Source organism: Rhincodon typus, chromosome 26, assembly GCF_021869965.1.
Source record: "Rhincodon typus isolate 14 chromosome 26, sRhiTyp1.1, whole genome shotgun sequence".
NCBI classification, from domain to species: domain Eukaryota; kingdom Metazoa; phylum Chordata; class Chondrichthyes; order Orectolobiformes; family Rhincodontidae; genus Rhincodon; species Rhincodon typus.
Window position 1 is genome coordinate 770,213 of NC_063357.1, and position 17,674 is coordinate 787,886.

At 44.1% G+C, this 17,674-nt stretch overlaps 1 protein-coding gene across 1 annotated transcript in view; it reads left to right on the plus strand.

Annotated features, from left to right (window-relative positions):
* Positions 1-1,299: 1,299 nt before the first annotated feature.
* The window catches only part of zswim7 (zinc finger, SWIM-type containing 7), a 27,790-nt gene continuing 11,415 nt past the window's right edge, over positions 1,300-17,674 (plus strand). Inside the window, exons 1-4 of the mRNA XM_048612314.1 lie at positions 1,300-1,369; positions 2,489-2,510; positions 10,219-10,321; positions 17,304-17,408. Coding sequence (XP_048468271.1) covers positions 1,300-1,369; positions 2,489-2,510; positions 10,219-10,321; positions 17,304-17,408 — 300 coding nt within the window. The remainder of the gene's footprint in view (positions 1,370-2,488; positions 2,511-10,218; positions 10,322-17,303; positions 17,409-17,674) is intronic.

A 17,674-nucleotide genomic window follows, 5' to 3' on the forward strand; every position in this document is an offset into this window, starting at 1 on the left:
GTTTGGTGCTCAGGGGTGGGGTCATGATCAAGGGGGCGGTAGGAGGAGGTGTCGGAGAGTTGGCGTCCGGCCTCGGCGATGTAGAGGTCAGTGCGCCATACTACAACTGCGCCTCCCTTGTCCGCGGGTTTTATGGTGGGGTTGGGATTGGAACGGAGGGCTGCACGTTCTGCGGGGGAGAGGTTGGAGTGGGTGAGAGGGGTGGAGAGGTTGAGGCGATTGATGTCTCGACGGCAGTTGGAGATGAAGAGGTCGAGGGAGGGTAGGAGGCCTTGGGGTGGTGTCCAGGAGGAGGGGGTGTGTTGGAAGCGGGAGAAGGGGTCAGTAGAGGGAGGGTTAGGTTCACGGTTAAAGAAGTAAGCGTGGAGGCGGAGGCGGCGGAAAAACTGCTCTATGTCCAAGCGTGAGCGGTATTCGTTGATCTGTGGGTGCGCATGTTTTACAAGTGTTGCCCCTTCGTTAGGTGGAGTGACAGAGAAGCACATAGGGCACAGAATTTATAGGCAGAGAGATCGGTGGGGAAAGAGATCAAAAGATCCTACAAATGGTGTGAGTGGAGTGTGAATAGGCTGAAGAATAGGTCTCTGCAGGTATCAATAGTGTCAGACGGTGTGAGTGAAGTCTCAACGTCTGAATAACAAGCAAAAGGGTGGCCTATAATCCGATTAAATGAGACAGAGATGATTACAAAGAATTAAAAATAAGGTGGTTTTGGAAACAAACCAAATGTTTACAAAAAACACTAAGTGACTTTGGAAATAAAGCTTTTATCAGAGAGATGAGAGAGTGCTCAACAGCATATAGTTTCTGGCCAGCCAGCTGAGTTTTAGAAGGGATTGAGTGCTGAAGGTTGCCTCGCGGCAGCCTCTGGAATTTGTCTTCTGTTTTGCCACAGACCTGAAATATTTGTAAGGACGCAATTCTCTCTCTTTTTTTTGCTTTTTCTTTTTCTTTCTCTCTTTTTCTTTTCCTTTCTCTCTCCCCCTTCCCCACTCTCTCTTTATATGTATTAATGTGTATTTAAAATATCTGTGAAGTATTTCCTGTGAATCTGAGAAATCTTCAGAAATCATTATCTCTGATCTCAAATACTCTGAAAGCCACATTGTTAACTATTGCCGGAATGTTGTCAGGGCCCATAGCCTTTGCAGTGTCCAGTGCTTCCAGATGTTTCTTGTGGATTGAGGAGGGATATCAGGGGAGGATGCAAAGTAGGACCATCTACTCAGCCCTTCTAGCTGAGATGTTGCGAAAGCTTCAGCCTTATCTTTTGCACTCATGTGCTGGCCTCCCCCCATCATGGAGGATGGGGGTGTTTGTGGAGCTGACTCCTCCATTGAGCTGGTTAATCGCCCACCACCAATCACCAGTACAGCTCAGTGGACCAGGGTTTGATTCCACCCTCGAGTGACTGTGTGGAGTTTGCACCCTCTCCCCTTGTCTGCGTGGGCTCTACAGGGTACTCCACTTTCCTCCCACAAACCAAAGATGTGTAGATTAGGTGGATTAGCTGTGCTAAATTGCCCTTAGTGTCCAGGGATATGCAGGCTAGGTGGATTAGTCATGGTAAAAGGAAGGGTTACAACAATAGGCAAGGATGAGGTCAAGTGTGTTTTTTCCTGTTGTTGGTTCCCTTATCACCAACTGCAGACCCAGTCTAGCAGCTAAGTCCTTTAGGACCTGACCAGCTTGATATGTAGTGGTGCCACCAAACCGCTATCAGCGGTTCTGAAGAATGAGATCCAAAACGTTAACTCTGCTTTGTCTCCACAGATGCTACCCGACCTGTTCAGTTTTTCCAGCAATTTCTGATTCTGATTTTCAGAGCATTCAGAGGTAGACTGAGCACTTTTCAGGACCAAGAGTGACCACCTTATGACCTGACTTGAGTTTGTATCATGTCAAGCCAGAAATTTTCAGGGCAGAGTAGCCGTTACCTGGCAGGATAGCTTTGATGCATCCTATTTCAGCATCAAGTTTGCATTGAGAGCAAATAACTCGGGCCTTATTTGTTTGTGAAGGATTCCTACATGTTTGTGAAGACCATAAAGGACTTGCATATTGATAGTAGTGCAGTATCCATGTGCATGTTTGATTTTGTTCATCTATTCACCAATGTACCACTTAAAGGCATAGGCAGCTGTGGGACCTGAAGAGGCAGTGCTGCAGGGTAGGAGGATGGATAGAGCCAGAGGACAACAGGGAGGGAGTCTGCAGGCTAGTGCAGTGAGCTCCTGCTGATTTCCCCCGCTAACCCAGAACATCTAGCTAGCATGCTAACTCTCACCACCACAGGCCACAGGTGTTACAGTGTTGATATTATTTACTGAATAGCTTGACTTGGGAGCTGAATTTTTGTTTTTAGTTTAATTAGTTTCTGTTCTGGGTATGATCCATGCTACGTGACTGTTTTTGTTTGATTAGATTTGAGAGGATATGTTTGTGAAATGGACACTGACAAAGCTTCCTTGATTCTTGTGTTTTGCAGTGACAGATGAACTCCTTCTGGCGTGAGTACTCTTAGGAGAGTTTCTCCATCTGTTCTTTGGTTCTGAAATCATTCAGTAAATGTCTTGGTTGATTTAGGATCTGCTCTAATGGTGTTACTTTGATTGTTGGCAATAATTAACACTTTTAAATTAATCTTTTATAGACTATTTACAAAAGTTTCCTGAGCGTTTGTTTCGGTGTGTGTATCTAAAGTTTGCATATGAACAGTGCTTCAGTCTGCAATTCCTGAATTGAAATACTCACTCACTACAAGTCTTGATAAGCCTGTCACACAATGCATTGTAACTTCAAATGTTTTATCAAATGGTCTCAGTGTATGTGGTTAAGAATGCAATCTTATTCTGCACCAGTACGTCAAAACACAGATATCTGTAGTATTTGGAATAATGAACTGTCCTACCAGCTAGCAATGTTGGTGAACCTATACTCCATGGACTGCAGAGGGTCAGGAGTCATAGAGTCTTACAGCACAGAGACAGGCCCTTTGGCCCAAACTGGTCCATGCTGACCAAAATGTCCATTCACGCTAACCCCATTTCCCTGCACATGGCCCATATCCTTCTAAACCTTTCCGATCCATGTATTCACCCAAATGTCTTTTAAATGTTGTTAATGTACCTGCCGCAACCACTTCCACTGGCAGCTCATTCCGTATGTGTACCAACCTCTGTCTAAAGAAAAGTTGGCCCCAGGTTCCCATGTGTTCTTTCCCCACTTATCTTAAACTGATGCTCTCTCGTCCTCGATTCTCCAACTCTGGGAAAATGACTGAGTGCATTCACCCTAGCTATGCCTCTCGTGATCTTATACACTTCTATAAGATACCCCCTCAGTTTCCTACACTCGAAAGAAAAATGTCCTAGTTTGTCCAACCTCTCCCTATAACTCATTCCCTTGAGTCCTGGCAACATTTTTGTAAATTTCTTCTGCACACTTTCCAGTTTAATAACATCCTTCCATATACTCCAAGTGCAGCCTCACCAACGTCCTGTACAACTGCAACATAACTTCCCAACTTCTATATTCAGTGCCCTGACTGATGAAGGCCAGTGCGCCAAGAGCCGCCTTCACTGCCCTGTCTACCTGTGACTCCACTTTCAGGGAACTGTGCACCTGAACTCCAATGTCCGTCTGTTCCACTACACTCCTTAAGGCCCTACCATTCACTATGAAACTCCCACCTTGATTTGACTTTCCAAAATGCAACACCTCACACTTACCTATGTTAAACTCCATTTGCCATTTCTCGGCCCACTTCCCCAGCTATCAAGGTCCTGCTGCAATTTCTGATAACCTTTCTCACTGTCCGTGATACCGCCTATTTTAGTGTCATCCGCAAACTTTCTAATCATGCCTTGTATGTTCTCATCCAAATCATTGATGTAGATAACAAGCAGTAGTGGGCCCAGCACCGACCCTTGAGGCACACCACTAGTCACAAGCCTCATGTCTGACCAGCATCCTTCCACTATTACTCTCTGCTTCCTACCATCAAACCAATTGTGTATTTAATTTGCCAGCTCTCCCTGGGTTCCATGCGATCTAACCTTCCAGAGTAGCCAACCATATGAAACCTTATCAAAGGCCTTACTGAAATCCATGTAGGCCATGTCTACCCCCCTACCCTTATCAACTTTCCTGATCACTTCGTCAAAGAACTCTAACAAATTTGTGAGGCATGATCTCCCACGCACAAAGCCATGCTGACTACTCCGATTCAAACCATGTCTTTCTAAATGCATGTATATCTTATCCCTCAGAACCTTCTTAAGTAACATACCTACCACAGATGTTAAGCTTACTGGTCTATAATTCCCAGGTTTGTTTTTGCAATTTCTTCCCTAGTCTCTTGCAGCACTCTTGGAAATATCTGGTCAGGACCAAGAGATTTATCCATTTTCATACGTTATAAAACTTATAACACCTCCTGTACTGTGATATGGACTGTCCCCAAGATGTCACCACTAACTTTCCCAAGTTCCCAAATTGTCTCGTCTTTCTCCTTGGTAAACATGGAGGAGAAATATTCATTGAGGACCTCGCCCATCTCCTACGGTTCCACACATACATGTCCACTTTTGTCCTTGAGGGGTCCTATTCTCTGTCTAGATTTTTTTTTCCTTTAATATATTTAAAGAGTCTCTTTGGATTCTCTCTAATCTTCTCAGCCAAAGCTATCTCGTGCCCCTTTTTCACGCCCTCCTGATTTCCTCCTTCAGTAAACTCCTGTATCCCCGTATACCTTCAGGGATTCCCATGATCCCAGCTGCCTGTACCTGAGCCATGCCTCCTCTTTCTGGTCAAAGCCTCAATGTCTCTTGTCATCCAGGGTTCCCTACTCCTGCCAACCTTGCCCTTCACCCTCTCAGGAACATATAGACCTTGAACACTAGCTGTCACACTTTTAAAGGTCTCCCACTTGCTGGAGGTCCCTTTACCTGCAAACAAACTACAATCAACCCCTGCAAGCTCCTGTCTTATTCCATCAAAATTCACCTTGCCCCAATTTAGAACTTGAACCTGTGGACAGTTTTGTCCCTCTCCATAGCTATTTTAAAATTTGTAGAACTATGGTAGTTGGTCGCAGTGTGCTCCCCCACTGTCACCTCAGTGACCTGTCCTGCCCTGTTTCCCTAAGAGTAGGTTGAGTTTTGCCCCTTCCTGAGTAAAACCCTCTGTACACTGCTTGAGGAAACTTTCCTGCATACATTTAACAAATTCCACCCCATCTAATCCCTTACCACTATGGCAGTCCTAGTCTATGTTAGGAAAATTAGAATTCCCCACTATGACAACCATAGTTCTCTTACAGGTCTCCGCAATCTCCCTGCATATTTGTTCCTCTAATTCCTGTTAACTATTTGGGGGCCTTTAGTACAGCTGCAATGACATCACCGTCCCCTCCTTATTTCTTAGCTGCACCCACAATGCCTCACTGGATGATCCCTGTTATTTCATCTCTGACTACTGCTGTGATACTCCCCTTAATGAAAAATACAACACCCCCTCCCCTCTTTCCTCCACCTCTGTCCCACCTAAAGCACCTGTACCCTAGCACATGAAGCTGCCGGTCCTGCCCCTCCCTTAGCCATGTTTCTGTATTGGCTATAATATCCCAGCCCCACATACCTATCCATGCCCAGAGTTCATCAGCCTTACCTGTCAGCCCTCTTGCATTGAAATAGATGCAATTTAATCCAACAGGCATTCCTCACTCCCTGTCATGTTTCAGCCTGACCAGCTATTTCTGATTACAGCACATGCCTCGCTGCTGTTGATGAAGACACCCCCTGCCAATCTCTTTAAACACTAGAAGGCAGCTCGCTACTGCCACCTTCAGGATGATTACAGATGAGCATCAAATACCAGTCTCCACTATCTTCTCGGGAAGAGAATTTCACATTCTAATGACCCTCTTGAGAGAAAACAAAGTTCTTCCCATTTCTGTTTAAAAGAGAGACCTCTTACTCTTAGTCTGAGGCCCCTAGTTTTAACCTCAACAACAAAAGGAAACATTCCCTCAGTATACACCTGAAGGCAGCTCAGGATCTTACATTGTGAAGAAATTCTCCAAATTAATTCAGCATTTACAAATGTTAAATTTAAAACACTGACCCAAAGCAGTATGAAAATTTTGAATTTTGCCAGAACCAAGCACACCAATAGTACTTCTCACAGAAGTGTGAATAGCATTGCATTCATAAGGTGTTTACTGCAAACTTGACTTTTTGAAAAACAGATTATTATGAGCTGTCAAGAATTCTGTCTTTCATAAGATTTGACAATAAACAGTAACAATAACGTCCTGTTTTTAAAAACAACAAATGCTGGAAATCACAGCAGGTCAGGCAGCATCCATGGGGAGAGAACTAGCTAATGTTTTGAGTCTAGATGACACTTCATCAGAGCTGATGTGACCTGTTTTTGTTGATCAGGACAAAGTTTATTAAAGCTACAATTAAATCAAAATAGCACATGCACAGATACAGAGAGTCATAGTTTTTGATTACATATAGAGTTTATGTCTGCAGAAAGATTTCCTCTATCTCAAATAAATTTTGAGACTCTTATGACCCACTTGGAAAAGTGTGTTGATTCTCGAGCCCCACTACTCTTATTGTCACCACAGACGGTAACCCTGTAATCAAAGCACGTAAGGTCCCCGCTTTACCATAAGGTCTGTTACAGAAGTTACCAAGTTACAGAAAACACTGCCCAAGTTCCTGTACTTAACAAGGAATATTGTTTATTATAAGTAAGTTCGTTCTAATCAGAAGTAAACAGCTATGAGCTATCAACATATGGTTCTACTAGTTAAGACTCTAACCCCCTTTTAAAACACCTATACGGGCAGACATAGAACAGTACTGCACACAAACAGGCCCTTAAGCCCACCATGTCTGTACCGATCACGATCTCATCTGCCTGCACGTGATCCGTACCCCTGTATTCTCTGCCTGTTCATGTGTCTGTCTAAATGCCTGTTAAACTTTGCTTCTACCAACTCCCCTAGCAGCTGTTCCAGGTACCTACTACTCTGTGTTTTAAAAATACTTCCATCACACATCTCCTTCAAACCCCATCTCCACCCCCACCCTCACCTTAAACCTATGCTCCGTGGTATTTGACATTTCCACCCTGGGAAACAGACTCCGACTATCCACCCTATCCATGCCTCTCATCATTTTGCATTCTTCTATCAGGTTGCCCCTCGGGGCAAAAACAATCCACATTTGTCCCATCTCTCCTTATAGCAAATACGCCAATCTAGGGAACATCCCGGTAACCTCTTCTGCACCTTCTCCAAAACTTCCACATTCTTCCTCTGGTGCAGCAACCAGAACTATACACAATGCTGCAAAAGTCTTGTGCAGTTGCAACGTGACTTGAGAATATTCAATGCCCCAGAAATGCCCAGATGCAGACAAACCAAAAGAAGCTTTACTTGGTTTAAGATAACACAGGGTGGAGCTGGAGGAACACAGCAGGCCAGGCAGCATCAGAGAAGTAGGAAAGTTGACGTTTTGGGTCGGGACTCTGACCCGAAACATCAGCTTTCCTGTTCCTCTGATGCTGCCTGGCCTTCTGTGTTCCTCCAGCTCCACACTGTGTTATCTCTGACTCCAGCATCGGCAGTTCTTTTTTTTTTGGTTTAACTCGTTTTCTGGCTCTTCTATTATTGGAATTTGATACATTTATGATAGTTTGTGGAACAGCACACTCTTCAAGTTACGACATTCACACTGTTACGTATTGCTGTTGTCAGATTACAGGTGTTGTCTGCTGATTCAGTGAAGGATATCAGTGCTATAGCGTCTTCCTGTCAAACATATCTGTGGTGTACTGTTCTTGTCAGACATGCTAGTGATGTCTAATATCCCTGGCGAGTACACCAGTGTTGTATATTTCTCCCATTGGGTATACCAGTGTTACAGAGGTCTCTTGTTGGGTATACCATGCTATTACAGTGTTCCTCTCAGATATCTTACTGTTGTCCAGTGTCCTGTCAGGTATACCACCATCGTGCAATATTCCTGCCGGGCGCTGTTCCTGCCAGGCGCCCCAGGGCCGGGCGCCATTCCTGCCGGGCGCCCCAGGGCCAGGCGTATGATGTTAAATTGGTGAAGAGGAGAGTTAATAAAGGTGTGCTCAATGTGATGAGGGATCTAGAGTGTGCATTATACGATCAATTGAAATGTATAGAATATATAAATAGTGTATATTAAACAATGCATATTCTTGATGCAGGGATTCTAGGTCAGAGGTTGTGTTGCCAGTTGTTATTTCAGCAGATCAGTTTTAATTCTTAATAAAAACCAAATGAACTGCAGATGCTGTAAATCAGGAACAAAAACAGAAGTTGCAGGAAACGCTCAGCAGGTCTAGCAGCATCTGTGAAGAAAAATCAGAGTTAACGTTTCAGGTCCAGTGACCCTTCCACAGAACCTGAGGGGTCACCGGACCTGAAACATTAACTCTGATTTTTTTCTTCACAGGATCTGCTAGATCTGCTAGACCTGCTGAGATTTTCCAGCAACTTTGTGTTTTGTTCCAGTTTTAGTTCTTGTTACTGAAATCATGCAAAACTGATGTATAACCTACAGGAGCTCATACCCACACCTGCACCCCACGCCCCTCAGCACTAACAACCATACCTACATTTTGCTATCCACACCTGCTCACATACCTACACCTAGAGACTTTGGTTTACACCCACTCTTGCATGCTCACACTCAGTCACACTCAGTCTCACCCAGAGACACACACGGACAACAAGCTCATTCTCAGCCACACAACATGAACAACTACTCTCAGTCACACTCTTGATCAACATCTCATCTGCATGCACACCCACACACACATTAACAATATCCATAGCCGCATTCTCACTCTCACTCGTACCACTGTCACTACTCACACTCGCACTCATATTCAATACCCACAGTCTCATTCATACGCGTATCCGTAATCTTAACCACTCCCTCATGCACACTAACAACCAAACCCACACTTGCACCCACATCCCCACACACTCACTCTCACTCACACTCACCCATACGTGCATCTACCTACACCCTCTCTCTCACCAAATACTTTCTCTCTCTCACATGCGCACTCATACCTGTGCGTGTGCTCACATCCATGCTCACAGTAGTCATACACTCTTTCTCTCCCTCAAAACCATCTATGAAAGTAAACTCATTCAAAAACATTTTATAGGAGCTGTACCCGGCAAGGTGTCCTATACCACATCTAATTGCTTGTATCAGTAGTGTTAAGTATTTTTATTCTCCCTACATTTGTTTTCTCTGTAGTCAACTGTGTTTAACCATGACCTCCCAATGTCAATACATATTCCATAAAAGCAGCTCATATTAATTACTCAGGAAAGATAAAACCCAAAGATAGATAGAAAATGGAACTGGTGATTGATTAATCTGGGAAATGAAGAAATGATTGGATAAAAAAGAATGTAAACCAGGAGCCGTAATATGCAGAACTGAAAACTAAAACAGTTTGACAGATAAAAGATTAATTTTTGGCTTGATCTCCGAGGCTATGGACCAGTTTCTGGAATATAAGTTCAAGTTGGATAGTTCTTTTCCAGCTAGCACCAACATGATGGACTGGTAGCCTCATTGTGCACCATACATCATCTTTATTATGCCTGATGTGTCAGGAACATATTGGAACCCATTCCTGAGAAATTGGCAATTGATCAGTTAGACAACCATAATAAATGTAACCAGAGTGAGCAAGGCTGAAGAAAGAGAAATCATTGTTTGGCAATTCCAAAACAACCTTCTCAACCTGGCCTGCCACTTACAAAAATTTGTGAACAGGATATGGGCCAAATGCTGGCAAATGGGACTAGATCAGTTTGGGCTATCAGGTCAGCATGGACAAGTTGGACCAAAGGGTCTGTTTCTGTGCTGTATTACTCTGACTCTGACTCTGAATTATATATATTAATTAGGCGGAGGCAACAATACAGCCCCTTGACCCTGCTCCCTCATTCATTAAGGTCAGGGCTGAAGTGATTGTAACCTCAAATACATATTCCTGCTTACCCCTGACACACCCTTGCTTAACAAGAATCTCTATCTCTGCCTTAAAAACATTCCACCACCAGCAGCATCTACATTGTGATCGATTTGGTGTTAACGCAAAAGCTCCTACTAGACTGAAATGTTATTTCTTCTCCAGACTCAAATTTGTTTTCGGTCCAGCTGCCTTGCATGCCTTAGAGCTGGTGGATCGACGTTCAGTTACACTCGTTCAGTCACCTAGTGGAAGATCACTGTACCAGGTATGGTATTTTAAAATTTCTATCATGTATAAATGTTTTAATTTGAGAGTGCAATCATTTTGGTTCCCTTATGGTCCTGTAATATTCAAGACAATCTATTTCCCCATTAACTGTACATTTCAGGAACATCCCAGCTTTGACTCTGATTGCATTGGGAACAGTGACACCGAGTTACAAGTATCTGAATAGAATGGGTGACATCCGTAGTGGATCGATCTGTGATGCTCCACAAAATTAAATATCCCTCTATACCTTGGAGGAAGGAGAAAATCTCTGTGCCAGTCAGTGGAACAGTTTTTTTTTTCTGTACCACACCCGTGTCGGGAAGGCTATATCAAGATTCTTCAATCTGCTGCAATTACTGTTGTCTTTTTCTGTCATTAGTTCCTGTGTCAACATTTCTTCCAGAAGCAGAAATGGGCCATTTAACCCACTGGGCATGCTCTGTCATTTAGTGAGATCATGGCTGAACTGATGATCCTCAACTCCACATTCCTGCCTTTACCTTATAACACTTGACTCCCTTACAGATTAAAAATCAGCCTATCTCAGCCTTGGATATACTTAACAATCCAGCATAACAGCCCTCCATTGTAAAGAATTCTCTACATTGACTGCACTATAAAGTTAGAAGTTCCTCTTCATCTCTGTCCTAACTCAGTGACTCCTTGTACTAAGATAATGCGGAAGGGATGAAGGGGAAGCAATAGCCTAGGGGTATTATTACTGGACTGTTAATCCAGAAAATGTTCTGGGGACCTGTCTTCAGATCTCGCCATGGCAGATGGTGGATTTGAAATGAATAGAAATCTGGAATTGAGAATTCTAATGATGATCACAAATACATTGTCAATTGTCGGAAAACCCATCTGGTTCACTAATGTCATTTAGGGAGGGAAGCTACCATCCTGACCTGATCTGGCCTATGAGTAACACCAGGCAATATGGTTGGGCAGTTACCAGTGGATAAAAGTGCTGACCCAGCCAGCAATACATCTATCCTGTGACTGAATTTTTTTAAAAATGCCCTCGTCCTCAACTCTCTCTCTCAAGGGGAAACAATCCTCTGTATCTATCCTGTCAAGTCCCTAAGTTTATTGTATGTTTCAATATGATTGTCCTCATTCTTAATTTTTTTTTGTTATTCATTCATGGGACGTGGACGTCACTTACTGTCCAGAATTTTTATTGCCCATCTCTAATTGCCCTTGAGAAGTTGGTGGTAAACTGCCTCCTTAAGCCACTACAGTCCATGTTCTGTAGGTTGATCCACAATGTCCTGAGAGAGGAAATTCCAGGATTTTGACCCAGTGACAGTGAAGGAACGATGATGTACTTCCAGGTCAGGATAGTGAATGGCTTAGAGGAGAGCTTGCACATGGGGGTGTTCCCATGTATCTGCTGCCCTTGTCCTTCTAGATGGAAGTGGGCATGGGTTTGGAAGGCTTTGTCTAAAGGAGCCTTGGTGAATTACTGCAGTGTATCTTGCAGATCATACAAACTACTGCAACCGAGCATTAGTGGTGGATGTAGTCATCAGCGAACATCCCCACTTCAACCCCACAATTTTACTAGGGCTCCTTGATGCCACACCTAGTCGAATGTAGCCTGGACTTTAAGAGCTGTCACTCCCACCTCACCTCAGGAAATTCAGCTCTTTTGTCCATGTTTGAACCAAGGCTGTAATGAGGTCGGGAGCTGAGTGGCCGTGGCGGAACCCAAACTGGGCGTCACTGAGCAGGTTATTGCTGAGCAGGTGCTGTTTGATAGCACTGTTGGTGATGCCTTTCATCACTTTCCTGATGATCGGGAGTAGACTGATGGGACAGGAATTGGCCAGGTTGGTTTTGTCCTGCTTTTAGTGTGCAGGACATACCTGGGCAATTTTCCACATTGTTGGGTATATGCCAGTGTTGTAACTGTACTGGAAGAGTTTGCATAGGGGAGCAGCATCTTCTGGAGCGCAAGTCTTCAATACTATTACCAGAATGTTGTCAGGGCCCATAGCCTTTGCAGTATCCAGTGTCTCCAACTTCACGAGGAGTGAACCAAATTAATTGAAGACTGGTATCTGTGAATCAGGGGACCACTGGAAATGGCTGTGATTGATTAATTTATTGTTAAACAAACAGCTCCCAATCCTGGACATCATGGTAGAACGCAAGACAAATGGGGAACTCCAAACAAAAGTACACAGAAAAGCCACACACACGGACCAGGTACTGAACTTCAACAGTAACCATCCCAACACACACAAATGAAGCTGCGTGCGAACACTATTTAAACAGGCAACAACACACTGCAGCAACATGGAACTACGCCAAGAGGAAGAAGAATATCTCTTCCAGGTTTTCAAGGATAATGGATATCCAAAAAACTGGGATGGATCCAAAAAAGAAGATGCCTACACGAACAACATCAGGAAGATACTACACGCCCTGACACACTGATCACACTACCCTACATCAGGAACACGTCGGAACTAACCACAAGACTCCTATGACCGCTGGGCATCAGAGTGGCACACAAGCACACATCAACCCTACGACAACTGCTCACCCGAACTAAAGACTCACTCCCCGCCATGGACAGGACCAATGTCATCTGCAAGATCCCCTGCAGAGACTGTGAGAAACACTACATCGGACAAACAGGAAGGGAACTAACAACAAGGGTACACGAACACCAATTGGCTACAAAAAGACACGACCAATACTTGCTCCTGTCAATCCACATAGATAAGGAGAACCACCAATTCGACTGGGACAACACCAAGATCCTGGGACAAGCTAAGCAGAGGCAGGTACGGGAATTCCTAGAAGCCTGGTACTCCACAAAGAAAGCCATTAATAAACACATAGAACTCGACCCCATATACACTCCACTACGAAGGAAAACCAGAAGTGAGGCGATCCAGCTCAACAGACTCCAGAGTTTAAAAACCAGGCGGGAAAACACATCGAGCCTTCATCGGAGGCTGCACTGATGACGTTACCCAGCAGGGTAATGAAACGCCTGCAGAACAACAAACCACCTCGGCGAGCCAACCAACCTCAACCTTTGAGAGGTCTGTTCAAAAGTCTGATAACAATGGGAGAGGAGCAGTTCTTGAATCTATTTCTGAAGAAGGGTCCAGACCTGAAACGTCAGCTTTCCTGCTCCTCTGATGCTGCCTGGCCTGCTGTGTTCATCCAGCTCCAACCTTGTTATCTTGAATCTATTCATATGTGTATTCAAACTTTTATATCCTGTGCCTGATGGAAGCAGGTGGAAGAGAGTATAACCAGGGTTGGAGGGGTCTTTGATTATGTTGGTTGCTTTCCCAAGGCAGCAGGAAGTATAGAGTCAATGAATAGAAAGCTGGTTTGTGTGATGGACCAGACTGTGTTCACAACTCTCTATAGTCTCTTGCGGTGTTAGGAAGAGCAGTTTCCATGCTACACTGTGGTGCATCTGTAAAAATTGGGAAGAGATGGATCATCCACTCAGCACTTCTGGATGAAGATTGCTGTGAAAGCCAGCCTTATCTTTTGCACTGATGTGCTGGGCTCCCCCATTATCGAGGTTGGGGGTATTTGAGGAGCTGCCTCCTCCAGTGAGTTGTTTAATTGTCCACCACCATTCACGACTGGATGTGGCAGGACTGCAGAGCTTAGATCTGATCTGTTGGTTGTGGGATCGTTTAGCTCAGTCTATCACTTGCTTATGCTGTTTGGCGTGCAAATAGTCCTGTTTGGTGGCTTCACCAGGTTGACACCTCATCTTCAGGTATGCCTGGTGCTGCTCCTGGCATGCCCTCCTGCACTCTCCGTTGATCCAGGATTGATCCCCTGGCTTGATGGTAATGGTTGAGTAGGGGATATACCGGGCTGTTGAGGTTACAGATTGTGCTGGAGTACAATTCTGCTGCTGCTGATGGCCCACAGTGCCTCATGGATGCCCGGTCTTGAGTTGCTAAATCTGTTCAAAGTCTGTCCCATTTAGAACGGTGGTAGTGTCACACAACACAATTGAAGGGTGTTCCCAGTATGAAGGTGGGACTTTGCCTTCACAAGGTGGTCTCTCTTACTGATACTGTCATGGACAGATGCATCTGCAGCAGGCAGATTGGTAAGGATGAGGTCAGGTATGTTTTTCCCTCTTGGTTCCCTCACCACCTGCCGCAGACCCAGTCTAGCAGCTATGTCCTCTAGGACCCGACCAGCTCAATCAGTAGTACTGCTGCTGAGTCACTCTTGGTAATGTGCATTGAAATCCCCCACCCAGAGTACATTGTGCACCCTTGTCTCCCTCAGTGCTTCTTTTCAGTGGTCCTCAACATGGAGGAGGAGCACTAATTCATCAGCAGCGGGAGGATGGTGCATGGCAATCAGCAGGAGGTTCCCTTGCCTGTGTTTAACCTGAAGGTATGAGACCTCATAGGGTTCAGAGTCAATGTTGAGGCCTCCCAGCCAACTCCCTCCCGACTGTATACCACTGTGCTGTCACCCCTGTTGGGTCTGTCGTGCCAGTGACACAGGACTTTTCCAGGGATGGTGATGGCAGTGTCTGGGACATTGTTAGGGATGATTCTGAGAGTATGATTGTGTCAGGCTATTGCTTGAGTAGTCTGTGAGGCAGCTCTCGCAATATTGGCACTAGCACCCAGAAGACACCTAGGACAAATTTGCAGGGTCAATAGATTTGTTACCAATGCCTAGCTCAATGCTAGGTGGTCCATCCGGTTTCGTTCTTCGTTGAGACTGAGTAGTGATTGATACAACTGAATGGCTTGCTAGGCCATTTCAGAAGGCATAGAGAAACCACCACATTGCTGTGGGTCTGGAGTCATATGTAGGCCAGACCAGGTGAGGATGGCAGATTTCCATCCCTGAAGGATATTAGTGAACCAGATGTTTTTTTTTCTGACAATTGACAATGTTTTCATGAGCATCAGCAGATATTAATTCCAGATTTAATTATTTAATTGAAATTCCACCATCTGGTCCCCAGAACATTAGCTGAGTTTTTGGATTAATAGTCTAGCAATAATGCCATTAGGCCATTGCCTCCCCCTAAATTCTTCCAATGGGTATAGGCCCAATCTGCTCAACCTCTCCTCCCAAGAAAATCCCTCCATACCTGGGATCAGCCTACTGAACCTTCTTTGGACTGCCTCCAATGCCATGATATCTTTGTTTAGATGAGGGGACTGAGACTCTTCACAATATTCCACCTGTGGTTAGAGTAATGCCATGTATAGCTTTAGCAAGCCCCCCCCTTACCTTCCCTTTGAAACAAAGGCCAACATTCCACTTGCCTTCCCTATCAACGCTGAACTTGGATGCTAGCTTTCTGTGATTCATACACAAGATTTCCTAATTCTTCTGTGCTGCAGCTTTCTACAGTCTTTCTCCACTTATATAATATTCAGCTCCTCTATTCTTGCCGTGAAAGCACATTTGCCTACATCATATACCACCTGCCAAGTTTTTGCCCACTCCTTTAACCTGTCTCATCCATCTGCAGATTCTTTGAATCATCCTCAACATTTGCCAACCCACATATTTTGTGTTATCAGCAAACCTGGCGAATGTACATTCACTTCCATCATCCAGGTCATTAATATGTATTGTAATTAATTCTGGCCACAGACTGTGGCATTCTGTTAGTTACTGGTTGCCATCCTGAAAATGCCTATGTATTCCCATTCTCTGTCATCACTTTGTTAGCCAATCTATAAACTTACTCTATGGTGATGCAGAAACATCATCTGCTCACTAACATACAGCACAAGATGAAATACTTCATCAAATATCTTCTGTGTGGGAGGGGGAGAAAAAGAGATAGAGACATAAAGCTGTACCCACCCTGTGAGTGTTTGAGAGGGACAGTCAGAGGGAGCTTTATTCTGTGTCGTGCCCCATGCTGTACCTGTCTTGGGTATGTTTGAGGATGGTGTAAAATGAGCTTTAATCTATATCTAATCCCGTGCTGTCCTTGTCCCGAAAGTGTTTGATAGGGACAGTGTAGAGAAAACTTTACTCACAATCTGACCCCATGCTGTCACTGTACTAGGATTGTTTGATAGGGGCAGTGTAGAGAGGGTTTACTTTGTATCTAACCCCGTTAGTAGAGTCACCCACTGAACAACATGTCTGTGCTGCAACATAACAGTTTGAATTGACCTGATGATGTCAGCATTCAGGCAAGGTTAACTGTGGGAATTGTGTAATCTCCCTCACTGGAAATAATATAAAATGGTTTATCTTTGTGGAAGGAAAATTTTGCAAGCATGGAAAAATCAGTTTATTACAAAAAGAAGTAGCCTTACAGGAATATTTAGTCAGTTTAAGTCAGTTTTCTCCATTAATACCCAAAATTCTTCAGTTATTGAATTTCTCGAACATTGTGAAACACAGTAATGTATACAAAGCTGAAGAGTCAATGAATTACTGGAGTGTTCATTGTTTTCTTCTTTTCTTTGTAGCATCAGTTGAGGGTACAGTCTGTATGTCCTCACATTGGGTCTGTGACTCTGTGAATGTGCAGTCTGTATGTCTCTACACTGGGTCTATGTCTATTTGTATGTCTTGATAATCAATACGTGGCTTAATGCTAAAACTTTCTTTATGCACTGGGTACCAACACCCTACTTTAAATTCTGCAATCCTATTTTTTTGTCACTTCTTAGCTTGGGTTTCAAATTGTTGGTGTTACTTTGAGGTTGTTAATCATGAGAAATCATTGTAGCAATTAACAACCAGGTAAAGGTTGTTTGACTGGGATGTTGTTTGTGTTAATTACATGGCTGGAAAGGTTTAGATCAGACCCAACGTTATATTAATAAATTGTGCAATCCTGTCCTTGCTAAGATCAATATTATCCCCATTCCTCCTCAAAACAGTTCCTGTCTGGGACTCTGACTTTGCATTTTCTGATGGGCTGCTGTCTAGTTTATTTTATTTGAATCTAAATGAATGAATTCTGTTTTGGTCTGTAGGTTGAAGGAAGCTCTGGTCAGGTATATCATTGCCTAAGCTCCTGCCTTTACTGCTCATGTCCAGCCTTCGTGTATTCTGTTTTACGAAGGAATGACAATATATTGGTAAGGATTTAAAATCAAATAACAGGGCACACATTTTTCCTTCCAGTTTTGTCTCTTGGTCCCTCATATACAAGTGCAGTAAAGTCTCTCAAATTACTGGGGTGCTAATTCTTAAATCATGGTTAAGTTGGGAGATCCTTAACTGAGGTGACCATCTCCATGAACCACATCCGGAAGAGAGTCCTGCAGTCGGCTTCGCCGTGAGGCGGACCGGGAAGAGTGTCCTGCAGTCAGCTTCACCGTGAGGCGGACCGGGAAGGGTGTCC